Genomic DNA, 15,225 nt, shown 5'->3' with positions numbered 1-15,225 from the left:
GTCACGGTCTGGCTTCGCGCGCTGAGATTGCTTGCCGTTTTAAGGTTTCGTCTACTACGGAGGAAAATAATTACAAAATCACAGAACGGAACACTTTAAATCTTTCGTCAGCCCTTTTGAGAAGCTGCATTTATTCAGCTTCTCCGGTTGGCTCCGACGTTCCCAAATAGCTATTCATATTTCGGGAAGTATATTTAAGCGGGAAAAAAATGTTTAAGCGCGACGCAATTCCTTCGTTATTAAATAGACTCGCAGAACGCAAGAGAGACAATAAAGCATTTTTATTACAGTGTTTTTCCCTCTTCCTATTTTCGTCTCCGCTTGCATGTCCATCCGTGTCGAATCGATTGACATATAGAACAAAATTATTTTTCAATTTTTCGCATCGAAAATACTTTTCGATGACAAATTCAAATTCCACGAGAAAAACGTATGTCACGTGTATAGTCGATGCCGCTTATCACTTGTCAGGTTATATCAAAATTTTCTATCGAATCATGGTTAAACAAAGATGTAAAAAATGATATAAAAAGAGCTTCAGAATGATCGTTTAATCTTACAAACTAAATTATCGTGAAATATTATCCTGATATTAACCCTAGTTAAAAATGAGTTGACTTAATTTGCTTGAGATACAATATCTACAAATTCGGTAAAATCGTGTTAAATTGTCAAGTGCAAAATTAAAAGGTGCAAGAGTTGGGAAGTTAAAGTGCAAGAGTTAATAATTCATCGATAGAGAAATAAATAAGAAGAAATCGAGGGAAAATGGCCGAGATTGAAGCAACCGATGAAGATACTACGACCGAATACCTCGATGACACTACAGACATGGAGGTTACGGAGGATACAGAGGGTACAGAAGATACAGAGCGGGAAGGAAAAGACGAAGAAACTGTAACCGAAGAAGAAACAATAAAGGAAGCAGAGGATGAAGGTGTCGTAGGATATGAAGATGCATCCAGAAAGATTGGAAAGAAACACGGGAGGAAGAAATTGAAAAATTGGATGGAACGATGTATGAGAGAAAAATGGAAATGCGACATGCCGCTTTGGCAACTTTACATGAAAACGTAAGAAATGCTGAAACAGCCACGTATTTGTTATATGATTAATTTTTCATGTGACCAGTTTCACAATTTTCTCAGATTCGTAGAAGACTACAAGCAACGAGAGGAGGATGATATTTTTAAACATAGAAAGCCTGCTGATCTTAGAAAATTTCCTCGTGTTCAATCGTCGGAAGATCTGCCCACCCATTACAAGTGTTTACCACTTAACGTTTTCCAGCTGAAGGATCAATCGAAATTGCCTGACAAATTAGATCGATCGAAGATGATACGAATCTGGAAGAACATGCGTACAAACATACCTGTTAGTAAATAATCGAAGTGTAATTTGTAACATGGATTACATAGAGATATTTGAGACAAATTGGGCATAATAATTTGTCAACGATAATTAGTAATGATCTTTTTGGATGAAAAGCAATTACAGTGATCCTGCTCCAGGCAATTATATCACTCATGTTTAAATTTGGTATTGTATATTGAATTTTTATTTAAAATTACATTTCGTTTGCATATGTATAACAATTCCAAAATAACGAATAACTAAAAATAAATTATATAGAAATATTCCAATATAGAAAGATCCTCAATCACGAGTACTTCATCAGGTGCACCTCTCCAAATCGGATACAGCGGTAGAGCCACAGATATCAAAGACCGATGACGATAGATGGCCAGGAATGTGGCCGTGCACGACGAGAGACATGGCAAAAGAATTGCTGGAGAGACGAAGGCAGAAGCGAATGAAACGAAAAGATCTGTTTCCCTGTGATCCGGACTATGTACGCGATGGTTTTCAAGATCCGAACAACGATTATTCCGATCGTAAGGAACTAGGTCATGCTCGAATCCCGCAATCTTGTCCTCTATCAACCAAGGAGATGCTAGTCGATCGTGCTGCTGGTGAACAGCACGGTTTAGTAGACGGTGATTACATCATTTTCGAGTTACCCTCGAAAGCTCGGGGAACCAGAATCTACGCAGATGTATGTCTTCGAGGGTTAAAGGGTATGCATTTGCCAGAATTGGGAGTTCTACGAGCGCGCAAAAGGACGTGGAAGTTCTGTTTTTATCAGGCGATCGTTGCTCTTCTAGCTAAGACACAACTGAGGTATCTGTTGAACACATATCTCATAAAACTTAAAGTTTTTGGAGAATTTGCACTTTTGAGATTTAGGATTTTTTATTTTCTTTCTTATTGGATGAATCGCAGATTACAATTGTATTATAAAAAGATTGAAAAGATCTGTGTGAATGTCTGATTAATTTTTGATAGAAGATTAGTAATGTAAATTGTATTTGGAATAATTAGAGGTTTAAAGATTTCTTTTTCCTTTTTATTTTTATTGGATGAACCAGAGATCGCAATTGCGTCGCAAGGAAATTGGAAAGTTCTGTGCGAATATTTTATCCATCGTTGATAAAAGATTCGTAATATGAAGTTTACATAGAGTAATCGGAGGTATTTCTACGACAAGAGAAATATTATACAGTAGAACTGTTTCGTATAGTATTGTACCTTTAATCTTTCACGCATAAAATCGCGTAAATTATAAATTATCCCTCTATAGAATGTAATGAATTGATGTATTTCTATAAGATACAAGTATGCCTGGAGCGCGAACATCGATTATGTGTACGATCACGCGTGGTTGCTCTACACCCACATGGGTATGATCAATATCAAGGACAAGCAAAGGCTAGACGACATCGTTGTGTACAACTACAAATACAGTATCGAAGTAAGATTGATTCAAGAATTAAACGACGTCCCAATCGTCACTGATATTCCATGGGATTACGAGGAAAGGAACATGCGACGAAAAATGATCCTGGAACGAAAGGAGCTGATGAACGTTAAACTGGAAATCGGTTCCGAGAAAATAACCGATGAACAAATAGCGCCAGTTCACAGAGGCATCAAGAGAGTCCAGGAGTGGTTCGACAAACTTAAAGTACGTTATCGTAACTGTATATTCCGCACCACCCGATTCTCCGTAGCATTTTGGAAAGACAATCTATTCTGGTACCTGTACAATCCATATCGATGCGACGAATTCGGCTATTGGGACGATAACGGATATGCTTGCATCTTGAAGTTTTGCTCTAAAGAATCTCTTACAAGGCATCTGATGATTCTTCTACTAAGAGCTTACGTTTACACTACTCCAAAACTCAGCAAGGAGGAACTAGAAAAGAAACCAGAAACCGATACAGCTGCAATGTCTATGGAGCAACCAGTAGCTGCAGAAGATCTTGAAACTGCGGAACCATTACTAACTATGGAACAGGCAGAAACTGCAACAGAATCGGGCGTTTCGGAAGAACCCAATGTTGAACAGCAAGCAAGTGGTCCGAACGAATCGGTTCGTACACAGCCATCAGGAATAAGCTATTTGAAGGAAGCAGGCGCTGCACAGCAACCAGAAACACTCGAGGAAGAGACAGAAGAAAAATTCTTCACGATCCAAATTTTCCACGTGTCCTATCTCTGCTGCCAGATTCACAATCTTAAATTACTTCAACGAGGTGCACCAAAGCCACCTAAGCGCTACGTGAAGAAGAAGACCATCGACGATTGTCCTTTCGATCCCCTAGACATGAGGGACCCATGCGCGATCGAACAAGAGGAAGGTGACCTCAAGGAATCGATCGAAAAACCAACATGGTTGAAACTGTACAAAATCACTTGGACAAAATCACTGGCTGTTCCTCAGAAGAAAAAAGGCAGTAAGGAACTCGGCTTAGGGAAGATGCGCTGGCATCAATACGTCGTAGAAGAATCAAACAAATTATTTTCTTTATGGGGAGAGATTCATATCACGGATGGTATGTTCGAGAGAGAAAACCGCGGGATGCAAACGTACGCTTGTTACGTGGTTTGCGCTGGTATGACAAGAATTATGGCGCCTGAATATTGGAGTTCGAAGACACTGGATGTGATTGTTATGTGCGGAGACAGATATTACACGCATAGTAAATTAGAAGCAGAATTTAAATCCACGAAAAATGAATATAGTCACGTGAATTGTTGGAACAGGTATTTGATGAGTCATTTTAAAATCGGCGAGACGATGTTCGAAGCAAAGGTTCTGCCAGCAATTTGTGGTAGATTGTACGCGAAATCTGGCAAGTATTTATGGCAATCTTTAGAACAGATGTTCCTCAAGTATAAATTTGGTATTTTAACGTGCGAAAGCTCCTGTTTAGGTGTGTTTAAATTTTGTGGCGCTTATTATATGTGTGACGTTAACTCTTTGGGTCCGCCGTTGTTTTCGTACGGAGAGGGAGCAGTTTATCTGTTAAGAGCCACGTATTTTTTGAAATTCATCACGGTTCTAGTGTTGACGATCGGTTCACCAGAATGCAGTCAGTTTGCTCTGAACCCTATCGAAATATTGAAGGTCGTCGATGTAGGTCCTTCTGTGTTTCCTGTTGGAAGAACTGAGAAAAAGGATAGAGCTAAAAGAGGTACCAAAGTGGAATGCCCGTACGACGAGGAGAAGAAAAAACAGATGAAAAAGTGGAAGCATAAGAGAGCGGAAACCGCACGAACTATCGATAAATTGTGCTGTAAAGGTGGAGAATGATCGTTAGATTCTTGTTTAATTCCTCTTGCTGTGAAATTTAAATTGTTTATATCGAATACCTACATGCAGTCTAGTTCGAACTCTACTTTAGTATTTTTTAGTCTCTTTTTAGTCCTTAGAATGTGACTTATTTCGATAAAGTTTTTTAGTTTCATTGAAATTATTGTATTTATGTAATCTTCATTTGAGAAGATTAATAAAGGGATTATCATATGTTGTGAATATGTCAAATGGAATTTTTATAAATTAGTAATTTTATGTATTTACTAATTGAATGATAAATCATGATAAATCAAATCCTCAATCGTTCTGCTATCATAGTGAACTGTAACGAAAAGATGTACTTCAAAAAATATTGCCAAGTTTTATTCAGCTTGTATTTAAGTATCTCATTGTAATTTAGTATCTTTATTTATATCAAAATAAATCTACTCTATTCCATCTAATATTTGTTAACTATCGAAACTTTCTAACCAAATCATTTTATCTATACTGTAAATTAGAAGATATAAAAAATCTGCAATATTGGCGGGAGGATTAGCTAAGCACTCGATCATATCGAAATTACCAAGAGAGAAAAGGAAAAGATTCGTCGGTTTCGAATAAAAGGAAGAGAGAAAGGGTGAGAATCTTTCGAACAGAAGAGTGAAAATAAAAGAAACTGTGCTTAAGTCGATCGTCTTTACGTCTCAGTGTAGCAACGGCGCGGAACCTATTAAAGTTGTACCGCAAGAGAACGTCTTAGTTCTTGGTCGCCCTCGGGATTTATGTACTTACCCCGAACTTGGATGGAACTTTCCTCTAGCGGCGAAACTTACTGTGTCCAGGAAACGGCGCTACCACCGCACAGGGCTAACTGCTGTTTCACTTCTATCGCACAATACTAATAATATAATCGTCAAGGCACGTAGAACTAAATTCCAACTACAACGCCAGGGAAACTACTCAGCAATTTTAATCACTGATCCATAGTGTAACGTGCTGGACACATTCTTGCGTAACTGATCACGGAATGAAGAAGCAGGGATTACTTCTTTAAAGAATCTAATTTTCCACCGTCGTTTAATCGGTTTCGAAAGTAGTGTTATTTGTAAAACTTATGCACAAAAAAAAAAAAGGAAACAAAGTAAATTGATAATTTTAAGATGGACATTAAGTCATCGTGTGTAAAATGGACATTAGTCGTTAAAGGTTTTTGATAATCTATCTCGTTTATAAGATATTATTTTTATGGTATAAGTTTTTGATTATTGATTAAGATTCTTCATGATTTTTCCAAATTTTAGAAGCTTCTATATCCACTGACAATCTACTTTGTTTCTAAAATATTCTTTTTACAATAGACTTTACTGGAAGTATTTCTTTGGCATTGAATTTTTTCAGACACCGATATTCTTTTTGATTTTCCAAGGACTTTCGTATCTTAATGATTTTCTTGATCTTACTTTTAAATCTTGTTCGTATCCTGAATCAATTCTAATGTTTCAATTCTCATGGAAATTGGTTCCATTACGAGATAGCATTCTCTTAAATCATATTCTTCCTTCATTCTTCGATCATCGATACCTTTTCGTATCGTGTTATTCTCATTACAAGCTCTCTAAAAATCTTACTTTCCAAAGCAAGAACAACCACGCAAGCGAAAATAAAATCCCATCTGACTTTCGTGACTTTTTTGAATCAATAATTTATTTCACTACCTATTATACACATCGATAGGCTATATGTACAAACATATTTACATCCTAATTCGGTATTTACACGTGTCCCTTGTACAGGGGTCGGCAGGAAGAACCTGTATGTTTCGAATCTTTTCGACCGTCGGCGAAATAAAAAGAGAAAGGGAAACGAAAAGAAATAGGAAAAAAAAGTTTTACAATCGATATTTTGACTACGCCACTTCGAGATCCGAGCTGTCGGTGTCCTGTTCGTGTTGTTGCTGTTGCTGTTGCTGTCTGGTCAACGTCAAATGTTCGGCTACTTTGACCGCAGGCGTTGGAACGTTGTCATCGGCACGCTGACGTTGCTCCAGTTGAAGTTTCCGCATACGTTCCTGTTCTTCCCGTTTCTGTTTACGCCACTTGGCACGTCGGTTCTTGAACCACACCTGGAATAGGAAATGTTTGATGAGGGTGGCTCATCGTGCCCTAGCCGGCCGCGTTTATTTTCTACGAGTTCTCAGACAGGGAAAACGATGTTTCCTTGCGTTATGAAAGCGCTTGAAATGGAATCGAGGCGTGCAAGGTTTAAATACTTCCTTCCTTTTCAATTTCTTTCTTTAGGAGATGAGGTTACATCTTTTTTTATTGTTAATGATTGTTTTATGATAGCTGAAAATATTTGATATTTCGTATTTCATCGATAGAGACCATTCTTGAAATATAGCGCATTTTCTGTGTATTAAGATCAATTACGATATTCACTGGTAAATTGCAATAGGGTAGGTGGATGTTTTGTGGCGATTATTACATAAATTAATTTTCTGAATTGTTTAAACGTAGATTGTAAAGAAGCAGTATTGCAAGTATTAATGATGATGTTAAATAATTATGACTTTTAATATTCGAAAGCTACAGCTATGTAATAATAAATTTTAGTAAAATATTTATGTTTGAAAATATATAATAATCTGACAATGACTTACTGTAATGAAACCGTAAGGAAAAATCTAATCTAACACAATCTAAATCTAACACAAAAATCTAAATCTAACACAAGAAATTGGTTGATTGCTCAATTGATGTTTAGTTAACGATATATCAATACTATCGCAAAATGACGATGGATTCTCCGGGAAAAAATGAATTAAATAATTTAACGTAACAAAATAGTTTTTCTTTTAACAGTACATTTATTATAAAGTTCCTGTTGAGATAGTATGTGCACCTATAGATTTTTGAAAAAGAGGGTGTTATATAATCGCCTTGTTTAAATAGTTTAAATCCTCTAATTATTTTGTACGATATATTAGCATTCGTCGATTGATTACTATAATTACATTCCAGTCGAAGCGTTTCGTTCATTCCCCGGTATATTCGCTACCACTGTATCGTAAAATTACTAAACAGACCTCAATTTCAACCCATGGCAGGTAGTACGTTTAATTGATAACCTCGTTCACCTGCGAGTCAGCGTATCTCGTCGAGAAGACTCTTAACGAGGCAAGGGAGCCATCGAAGATCAAAAGGCTTCATCCCACATTCGAAATCAGCATTTGTTCATCACGCTTGTCTGACTCGATTTAAACGAAACGCCCAACAATCGACCTCCCCCCCCTCTCTCTCTCTCTCTCTTTCTCTCGTTTGTTAGCGATAGGATGCTTCATCGTTTCCAATATCGCATTGATCCTGGCTCTTAGCCGTTGAATTATACAATAATCACACACCTCAGTATTCTATCCGTTTCAAACGTATTTCCCTTCGATATTTCGCGATATTTATTTATGCAAAACATTCTTTCTCTGTATGTGCGTGTATCAACTTGTTAAATTTTCCTCAATACCACGATCTAAATACACGGTAGTTTTTATCAGTCGACGCATCGATAAAATTTCAATCTGAGATTATCCATCGAATTTCAAATTTCACTCGACTTTACACGAATACTTAGGTATCGGCGCTTTTACGTGTCTGCTTTTATAACATGTCCGTCGTTCGTGTTTCTGCATTTTGTTGATGCAATCACGAAGATAGGAAAAGACCGTCGCACGGGTAAACAGTCGTGCTTCTTTCCAAACAGAAAGAGGACACAGCGTAGTGCTTTAGGCCCTTCGTTCTCTCGAGCTGTTTCAAGTCATTCCTTTATTTCCCCGTTCTCCTTCGTTTCCCCCGCCTTCGTTTTTCTCTCTCATTTTGAAAGTCGTCTTTCTACTAATTCTGTACAAACATCGAAACTCTTGCCTCGATGCGGCAGGTGCGCTGCAGGTATATCTTGTTTCAAAGTCTTCGAAGACTCTCGAGACAAGAGGTTTCCTTTGGTAAAGCCGACGACGCGGGTGGTCTCTGTTGGTCTACGATAAGTGTGAATGACTTTGGGATTGTACGACTGTTCGAACAAATTGCACCGCCACGAATAAAAGACATTCCTTGATTCCTCTCGTGTTCCATTATCGTGTGATCGCGATAATTCTTGCGTGCCGAATTTATCTTTAGCAGTTTGTTAGGCAAACTTTCGTGTTTAGAGATTTAGATAGGAAATTATTCAATAGAAATTTATTTCTTGAAAACCATTATTAGACAATAATTAAAGACAGCTGAGATTAAAGGCAATAATTAAAGAAATAGCATAGTGGTGTTTTAAACAAAATTATTATTTTTAACAATTAAGATTTTTATCTTTATTTTTAATGTTCATTAATATTCTTCGAGAAAAAATATTTTATTTTCTTTGATTATTCATATATATATCATATTTTCGTGATACATGTAATAATTTAAGAATTATAGAAACTTTTTTATTATTTAATACAAAAATTTAATACAAATTCTTATATTTAATTTTTATATATTCTTAGACTTTTGTATTAATTTCTTCTTCTCAAGATGTCCGATCTTCAAAAAGCAGCAAACTGCAAGTGAGCAACGATCCTCCTCTTAAATAGAGCAACAATAACACGGCAGAAAAGGGTTCCTTCAATCCAGTCTCAATGACACGGTCCTAAATCCTTCGAAACATCCTCGTCGACGATACACGATCCATCCATTGACCGAACAAAACCGATTTTAATTTCGAAAACCGGCAACAAGGCTGGAGAACCACTATGTGCGATGTTTAATTAATAAGGAAAAAAACATTTGTTCGATGAAATGCCGGCGGACAATAAATCCGTTCGATTAATTATAAAGTTACCTCGTGACGAATTAACGATTACAAGCATTGTAAATCTTTACGACGTTAAATACAACGTGTTATAAATTCTGCGCCCCTTCTCCGCGTTTTGTATGCTTGTGCATGCGTGTATGTGTGACACATGCATGGCAGGGCATATATATAATTGAAGTAAACACATTATCGGCAAAGCTTTTAATCTACCATGCAACTTGTTGGCCCGAGTCAAACGACGACCGATAAATACCGGTCGCAAATAATTTTAATGATCGCATTAAAGAATTATGGAGTTATGGTTGTCGGTGCATTAAGGCGACAAACAACAGGGCCCATCGAGAACTTCCAGACCGGAAAGTGGAGGCATTTTGTCATCGGTACAAATTATGCGTACAAGGGAGAGTTTGCCCACAATCCGAATGGTCAATGTTTGTCAGGCGAAAATATTCACTCAGGTTTAAGATAGTAATTTGTCGGTTTAGGCTGCTACCGATTACCATTCGTTGTAAAATTCTCATGATGCTATCGAATTTCCCCGTTAAATGTAAAAAAAAACAAAAAACAGAAAATAGTAAGGAAAATTGAAAAAGCGAAAGATAACTGTGTTATTAAGGACATTTTATTATTTGTAGCGAAAGTAGTTGGCAGAGTTTAATTTTACCACGTGTCAGTTATATTTTGATTCACTGATTAGTAAATTATCAATTATTATTAATATTGTTTCAAATCTTTAAAAAATCATTTAATTTCAAGTACAACATCTTATTTAACCCTTTTAGTGCCGACCGAAAGAATTGTACCTAAACGAAAAATACCGAACCAATTTGATGTAATTTGGTACGGTTTGAGAAAAAAATCATAAAAAAAGAAAAAATGATATTTTAAAAATTCAAAACGGCACATATTACGAAATAAAGGGAGAATAAGTTAATGCCAATTATATTTCAATATTTGATTAAAATCATACTAATAATACTTATCCAAAATCATTGGGAAATATGAAAAAATCAGTTCTCTTTTATAAACAATATTTGCAAATAAGAAGAATCATCGTTTAGCTATAGTTCGATGTAGAACACGTAGTATAAAGCATAAATTCTGCATTCTCAATTATTTGTAACAAAATTTCTTATATCAAAACAAAATTTACTTGCTCCAAAACAAGTGAGCTAGTATAACATTACTAAAATAACATTCTAATATTATTATAAACATTTATAGTTTATATATCGGACTATTAAAAATGTGTAATATTTATTTATTATTTGTACAAATAATTTACTTGACATTGATGGTTACTGACGTATACATCGTGTAATACTTTATTACACAGATTATTGTACAAACTTTGTTTGTGATCTTCGTACAAACATTTTATTTTCGCCCTGTCGACGCAAGATGATTCTGTCCTAAGATAAGATATTCTGTTTTAAGCAGTGTTATCTAATATCTAATTATTATCTCATATCAGTGTTATCTAAAATAGTAGCCTAATTACAGTCTCAAGCAAATCTCCCGTGCCGAATTTTATCTTATGACACTAGCGTATACACAGTCTCGGTATCAACCATCGCGGAATATAAAAAACAGTTAAAGCCGTAAATAATTTTTTCAATTTATGGAACATCTCACATAGGGCTTCTACAGAAATATTCAACCATTTATAACGTTTTAATTTTATAAATTTATTTTGAGATAAAGTTCTTTCGTGTTGCGAATAGTAAAGCGCCATCGCATACGCAACGATATATCGTCGTTGGCACTCTTTGCAAATGTTGCTAATAATGATGTATCGTTGTTCGTCACTAGAAGGGTTAAGCTGTAATCTATTAAATAGAAAAAGACCACCCAATTCGCCAATATTCAATAATTCAGTTTGCCGATATCTTGAGCGTAATGATCTCTCTTAATTTCTTCTTCTTCTTAATTTCTAAATTCGTGAAGAATTTCTGATTTCTTTTCTCAAAACTCACCTCGATTCTCTCTTCCTTGAGATCGACCTGAAGCGCGAGCTGTTCTCTCAAGATCACGTCAGGGTAATGTGTCTTGTCGAAGGTGGCTTCCAGTTGTTCTAGCTGTTCCTCCGTGAATATCGTCCTATGGCGACGCTTCCTCTTTGCCATGGGTCCTACTGCCGCGGCGTTTGGATTTATTTGATAGGGATGAGCTGCGTGATAGAAGGCCGGTTGACCGTGAAGCGAAACGCCGGCAGCTGCCATTGCTGCCACGTAGCCGCCGGAATATAAAGTAGGATATGCTGCGGCTGAAACGAAAGAAAAGAATCTTCAGATATTAAATTAATTTCGCTATCCAAATTCTATAAAATAATTCCTCCAAATACTATCTGTAAAAAACATAAAAGGGAAAGAAAATATTAAATTAGGAATTAAGAGAAGAAGATTAATCGGAAAGCGAAAAGTACACGTTCATAATCAACGATTATAAAATTGTACTAATGCCTCTGAAGAGTTTCCAGCCCTATACTACATGACGAAGGAACGAAAAATACTCGTAGACCCCAGCCCCAAGGGATGTTTTGGTTTAAAATCTGGAAGAAAGCTGCTTAGAGGCGACGTCTCCGCATAAAAATGTGCGAAGGGCGAATTTATGCTTTCAACCGGCGTTACTCGCGTTCTCTGTTTCTTCCTTCTTCTTTCACTCAACGAGCCTGGTTGCATACTTTTTCCTTCTCGTTTTTCAATCTTCCGGCACCGGGATTGCAAGCAGCTAAATCGTTCGTGCGTGATCGAAACGGATTGCGGATTTCAGCTCGCGCATCCCCAATCTGCGGCGAGGTTCTTGCGGGTGAAATACTTAAAGCCCTCGGGGGCATAAAGGAAATTTTCGTTGCAAGAAGCGTCGGCCCACCCGAGGATTTACGCCTTCTTTCATTTTTCCGCTACGAGACGCCTTCCTCGACGTAATATATGCGAAACCGCGGGGCAAGCTATTTGCAAATTAACGCCACGCTCTTTCATGTAGGTGTTTCATTGCGATATATTCGAATTTCAACAGTAAAGCTGGTTTCTTTAAAAATAACAGGCGGATGAATTATTCAGTAGATAAGAATTGTTTTTTTCCGATGATTCACTCTAATTCTTAAACAAACGTAAAATCGCTTTCTGCAATGATTAATTGTAATTCTGAAGTTTGGATATTGTTAAAATCTGTTATATCATAAACATATAAACACCTGTTTCTAGAATAGAATTCAATTCTAGTCTTACAAATGGATAATACCATAATATTCATGCATGTATATTCTTAGATTCCTCCGTTAGTAAAATCCTATAATACGTATTAACGGATTCCATAATTGCTTTACATATTGAAAAACGTGTAATTCCCTGATTTCCTAATTGGAAAATTCTTAAATTCTTTTATTCCTTCATTCGTTTAACATCGAATTCCTGTGCACTAATCATAACATTCATCATTACCGGCATTCATAGAAGAACCATAAGTTTTATCTTCGTTTATGTATACCTACATATAACAATCTAATATCAAGGATATTCCTCTATTACGAATTATCTAATATCAAAAACTTTCAAACTTATTCCCCAATTTTTGTGAAATAAATCATTTCATCGAAATTATTCCATGCTTAGTTCAATCAATAATTCCATTGAAAATATTCCATAGCGAAAATAATTTAATAAAGGAACTTACCAAACAAGTCAGCGGACGTAAACGCGAGATGATGGATCTGTTGTTGAAGAGGATGCATGGCCCTCGATGGCGATCCTACGACTTCCGGGTTTTGAATAATGGAACCGAGGCCGCTGGTGCTGGTGGGAGTTATGTTTCCGATAGGTCTAGGTGCTAAGATATTCTCGATGGTGAAGGCGGACGTAGGAGAGGACATAGTTGCCGAGGAACTCGGTCTGGAAACCTCGCGTGGTCTGAATCGCGCCTCGTCGGAGCTCAATGGACTCCTGGAAAACGTTCTGTCTCGTCCATCGATGTCGTGTCGCCTTACAGTCACATTATTCTGCTCGTCGTTGTTCTTCAGCTTGTGCTGTAAGCTCTCTGGCGAATAATTGTAGAGATACCGATGACCGTAGCCGGATATTCCGGGACCATCTTGAAGAGGACTCGACGGCTCCGTCATCGGAGAACGCGATCTGGGCGAATCACTCGCATAGGTACTTTCTACCATGTTACAGGAGTCTTATCGTTGTGAATTGAAATTCTTTCACTGTTACTTTATTCTTGACAATTATTCGAAGATTATTTCGATGATTATTGATTTTAAAATTCGACCACGTTTAATGGTTATCGATTTAAAATAATCGATCACGAGGATTAGTTTCGTTACAACGGGAACAAGGACATTCTTTATTCGCGGATATACGTATTTTATATACACTGAGCTTTAATTTAGTACGTTTGCAAACGGTAGAAAAATTTCTTTTAATTGATGTGACGTAGCGCCTTCACGATTAAGCGTTCGTTATTTAGGATACGTACGGAGAATCACATATCAAGAACACCGGTGAAAAATCGCTTGTACGGTAAGAAACATTCAAGTCTTTGATATTACAAGATCCTGCGAGATTCGCTTTTGTCTCATCACAAAAGAATCACCAAACTCACTGTCTTCTATTCCGTCTATTCACTTAGATTTCCAAAAATCTCCCACAATCTCGAGCGAATTCTTTACTTATTGTACTAAAATCGAGTCGATCACTTCATCGTTTGTTCACGAAGGGATAAAATAATTCAAATCGACGTTAAAATAATAAGGTCCAAGTGGAGCGGATATGTTCGCGAAAACGAGGCCCTGCCGGCGGATCGGGGAGGCCACGAGGACGAAATCAATCCGACGCGCGTGGAGAAGCCCAGATGTGCAGCGACTGACACCGATGATAAGGGATATGCCGACGACTGGTCTAGCTTCGTGTACGCATTGACCTCTGAGGGTGCGCTTAGATTCGTCGGCATCTATGGGTACGGGTGGCCACCCCCGTGTGAGTGACATAGGGACAGAGCGACACCCTCGAATATACCCAGGCGAAGTTTTGCCGACACTGGAACAGGGGCGTGGCTCACCCTAGGCTCCATCCACTTTTCCACCACCCATCCGCCTCTCGACATCCCCTACACGGCGGTGATGTCGCGGAGATGCAGAGGGATGAACGGGGGAGGCTCGAAGCAGGAAGCTGGACAGAGAAAGAAGCATAGAGGAGACGCGAACGCAAACGGTGGCACCGAAACGATGGTTTCCCGGAGGATACAGGCGGAGGTGCGATCTCCTGACGACAGTACGATGATTTGAGGGGTGGTTGTTGAAAAAGTGGGGGAAGGAACGTCGGACGGCCCGGCAGAATGCCCTTTCAACCCCGTCGACGCGCGTCGGGGCTTCGACGGTGCATTGGGTGGAGAAAAGAGAGGTTTTCACACCGGTGGAAATGGTGGAAGAAACGTATTTACAACGGATAATCACGACGTGTCTCGCGTATTACAGAGCTTTCCGAGTTTACATTGCGAATCGTATTCGCGAATTAATCATGCTGCCGGAAGTGTTTGGGTTCGAACCAGGTCCTCCGTACCGATCGAATTCGCTCGGCTATTGTTTCTGAAAATAATTTCACGTTTCCCCCGTCGCTGGTATTCGTAACCACCGGGGATTACTGTTCGGATGTTTCGTGCCTCTTTGTACCTTGTCTCTTCATCGTTCGTGAATTCCGCCGCGGTATTCGCCAAAGTACGGATACCTTTTAACGAAGATCAACGGG

General features: G+C 38.0%; 2 protein-coding genes across 2 annotated transcripts; one reads left to right on the top strand and one right to left on the bottom strand.

Annotated features, from left to right (window-relative positions):
* Positions 1–768: 768 nt before the first annotated feature.
* On the top strand, positions 769–4,660 carry LOC132915448 (uncharacterized). The gene is made up of 4 exons (XM_060975252.1): positions 769–1,073; positions 1,149–1,374; positions 1,649–2,181; positions 2,671–4,660. Exons 1-4 carry the CDS (start codon positions 769–771, stop codon positions 4,658–4,660), a joined length of 3,054 nt encoding a protein of 1,017 aa, XP_060831235.1.
* A 1,681-nt stretch (positions 4,661–6,341) lies between these two features.
* Positions 6,342–14,454, bottom strand: LOC132916058 (homeobox protein goosecoid). The gene is made up of 3 exons (XM_060975803.1): positions 13,157–14,454; positions 11,458–11,747; positions 6,342–6,767 (listed from the first exon to the last, which is right to left on the bottom strand). Exons 1-3 carry the CDS (start codon positions 13,644–13,646, stop codon positions 6,552–6,554), a joined length of 996 nt encoding a protein of 331 aa, XP_060831786.1. The 5' UTR covers positions 13,647–14,454; the 3' UTR covers positions 6,342–6,551.
* Between the last annotated feature and the right edge of the window lie 771 nt (positions 14,455–15,225).

The sequence above is a fragment of the Bombus pascuorum genome, chromosome 1, assembly GCF_905332965.1.
Source record: "Bombus pascuorum chromosome 1, iyBomPasc1.1, whole genome shotgun sequence".
Classification (NCBI taxonomy): Eukaryota; Metazoa; Arthropoda; class Insecta; order Hymenoptera; family Apidae; genus Bombus; species Bombus pascuorum.
Note: the sequence above shows the minus strand (reverse complement) of the source record. Positions and strands in the feature narration are given on the sequence as shown.

Coding starts and splice junctions, on each gene's coding strand:
- LOC132915448 (XM_060975252.1), top strand. CDS start 769: ATGGCCGAGATTGAAGCAACCGATGAAGATACTACGACCGAATACCTC. Junction 1,074..1,148: donor TGGCAACTTTACATGAAAAC/GTAAGAAATGCT, acceptor CAATTTTCTCAG/ATTCGTAGAAGACTACAAGC. Junction 2,182..2,670: donor CTAGCTAAGACACAACTGAG/GTATCTGTTGAA, acceptor TATTTCTATAAG/ATACAAGTATGCCTGGAGCG.
- LOC132916058 (XM_060975803.1), bottom strand. CDS start 13,646: ATGGTAGAAAGTACCTATGCGAGTGATTCGCCCAGATCGCGTTCTCCG. Junction 11,748..13,156: donor TACGTCCGCTGACTTGTTTG/GTAAGTTCCTTT, acceptor CTTTCGTTTCAG/CCGCAGCATATCCTACTTTA. Junction 6,768..11,457: donor TCAAGGAAGAGAGAATCGAG/GTGAGTTTTGAG, acceptor TTCCTATTCCAG/GTGTGGTTCAAGAACCGACG.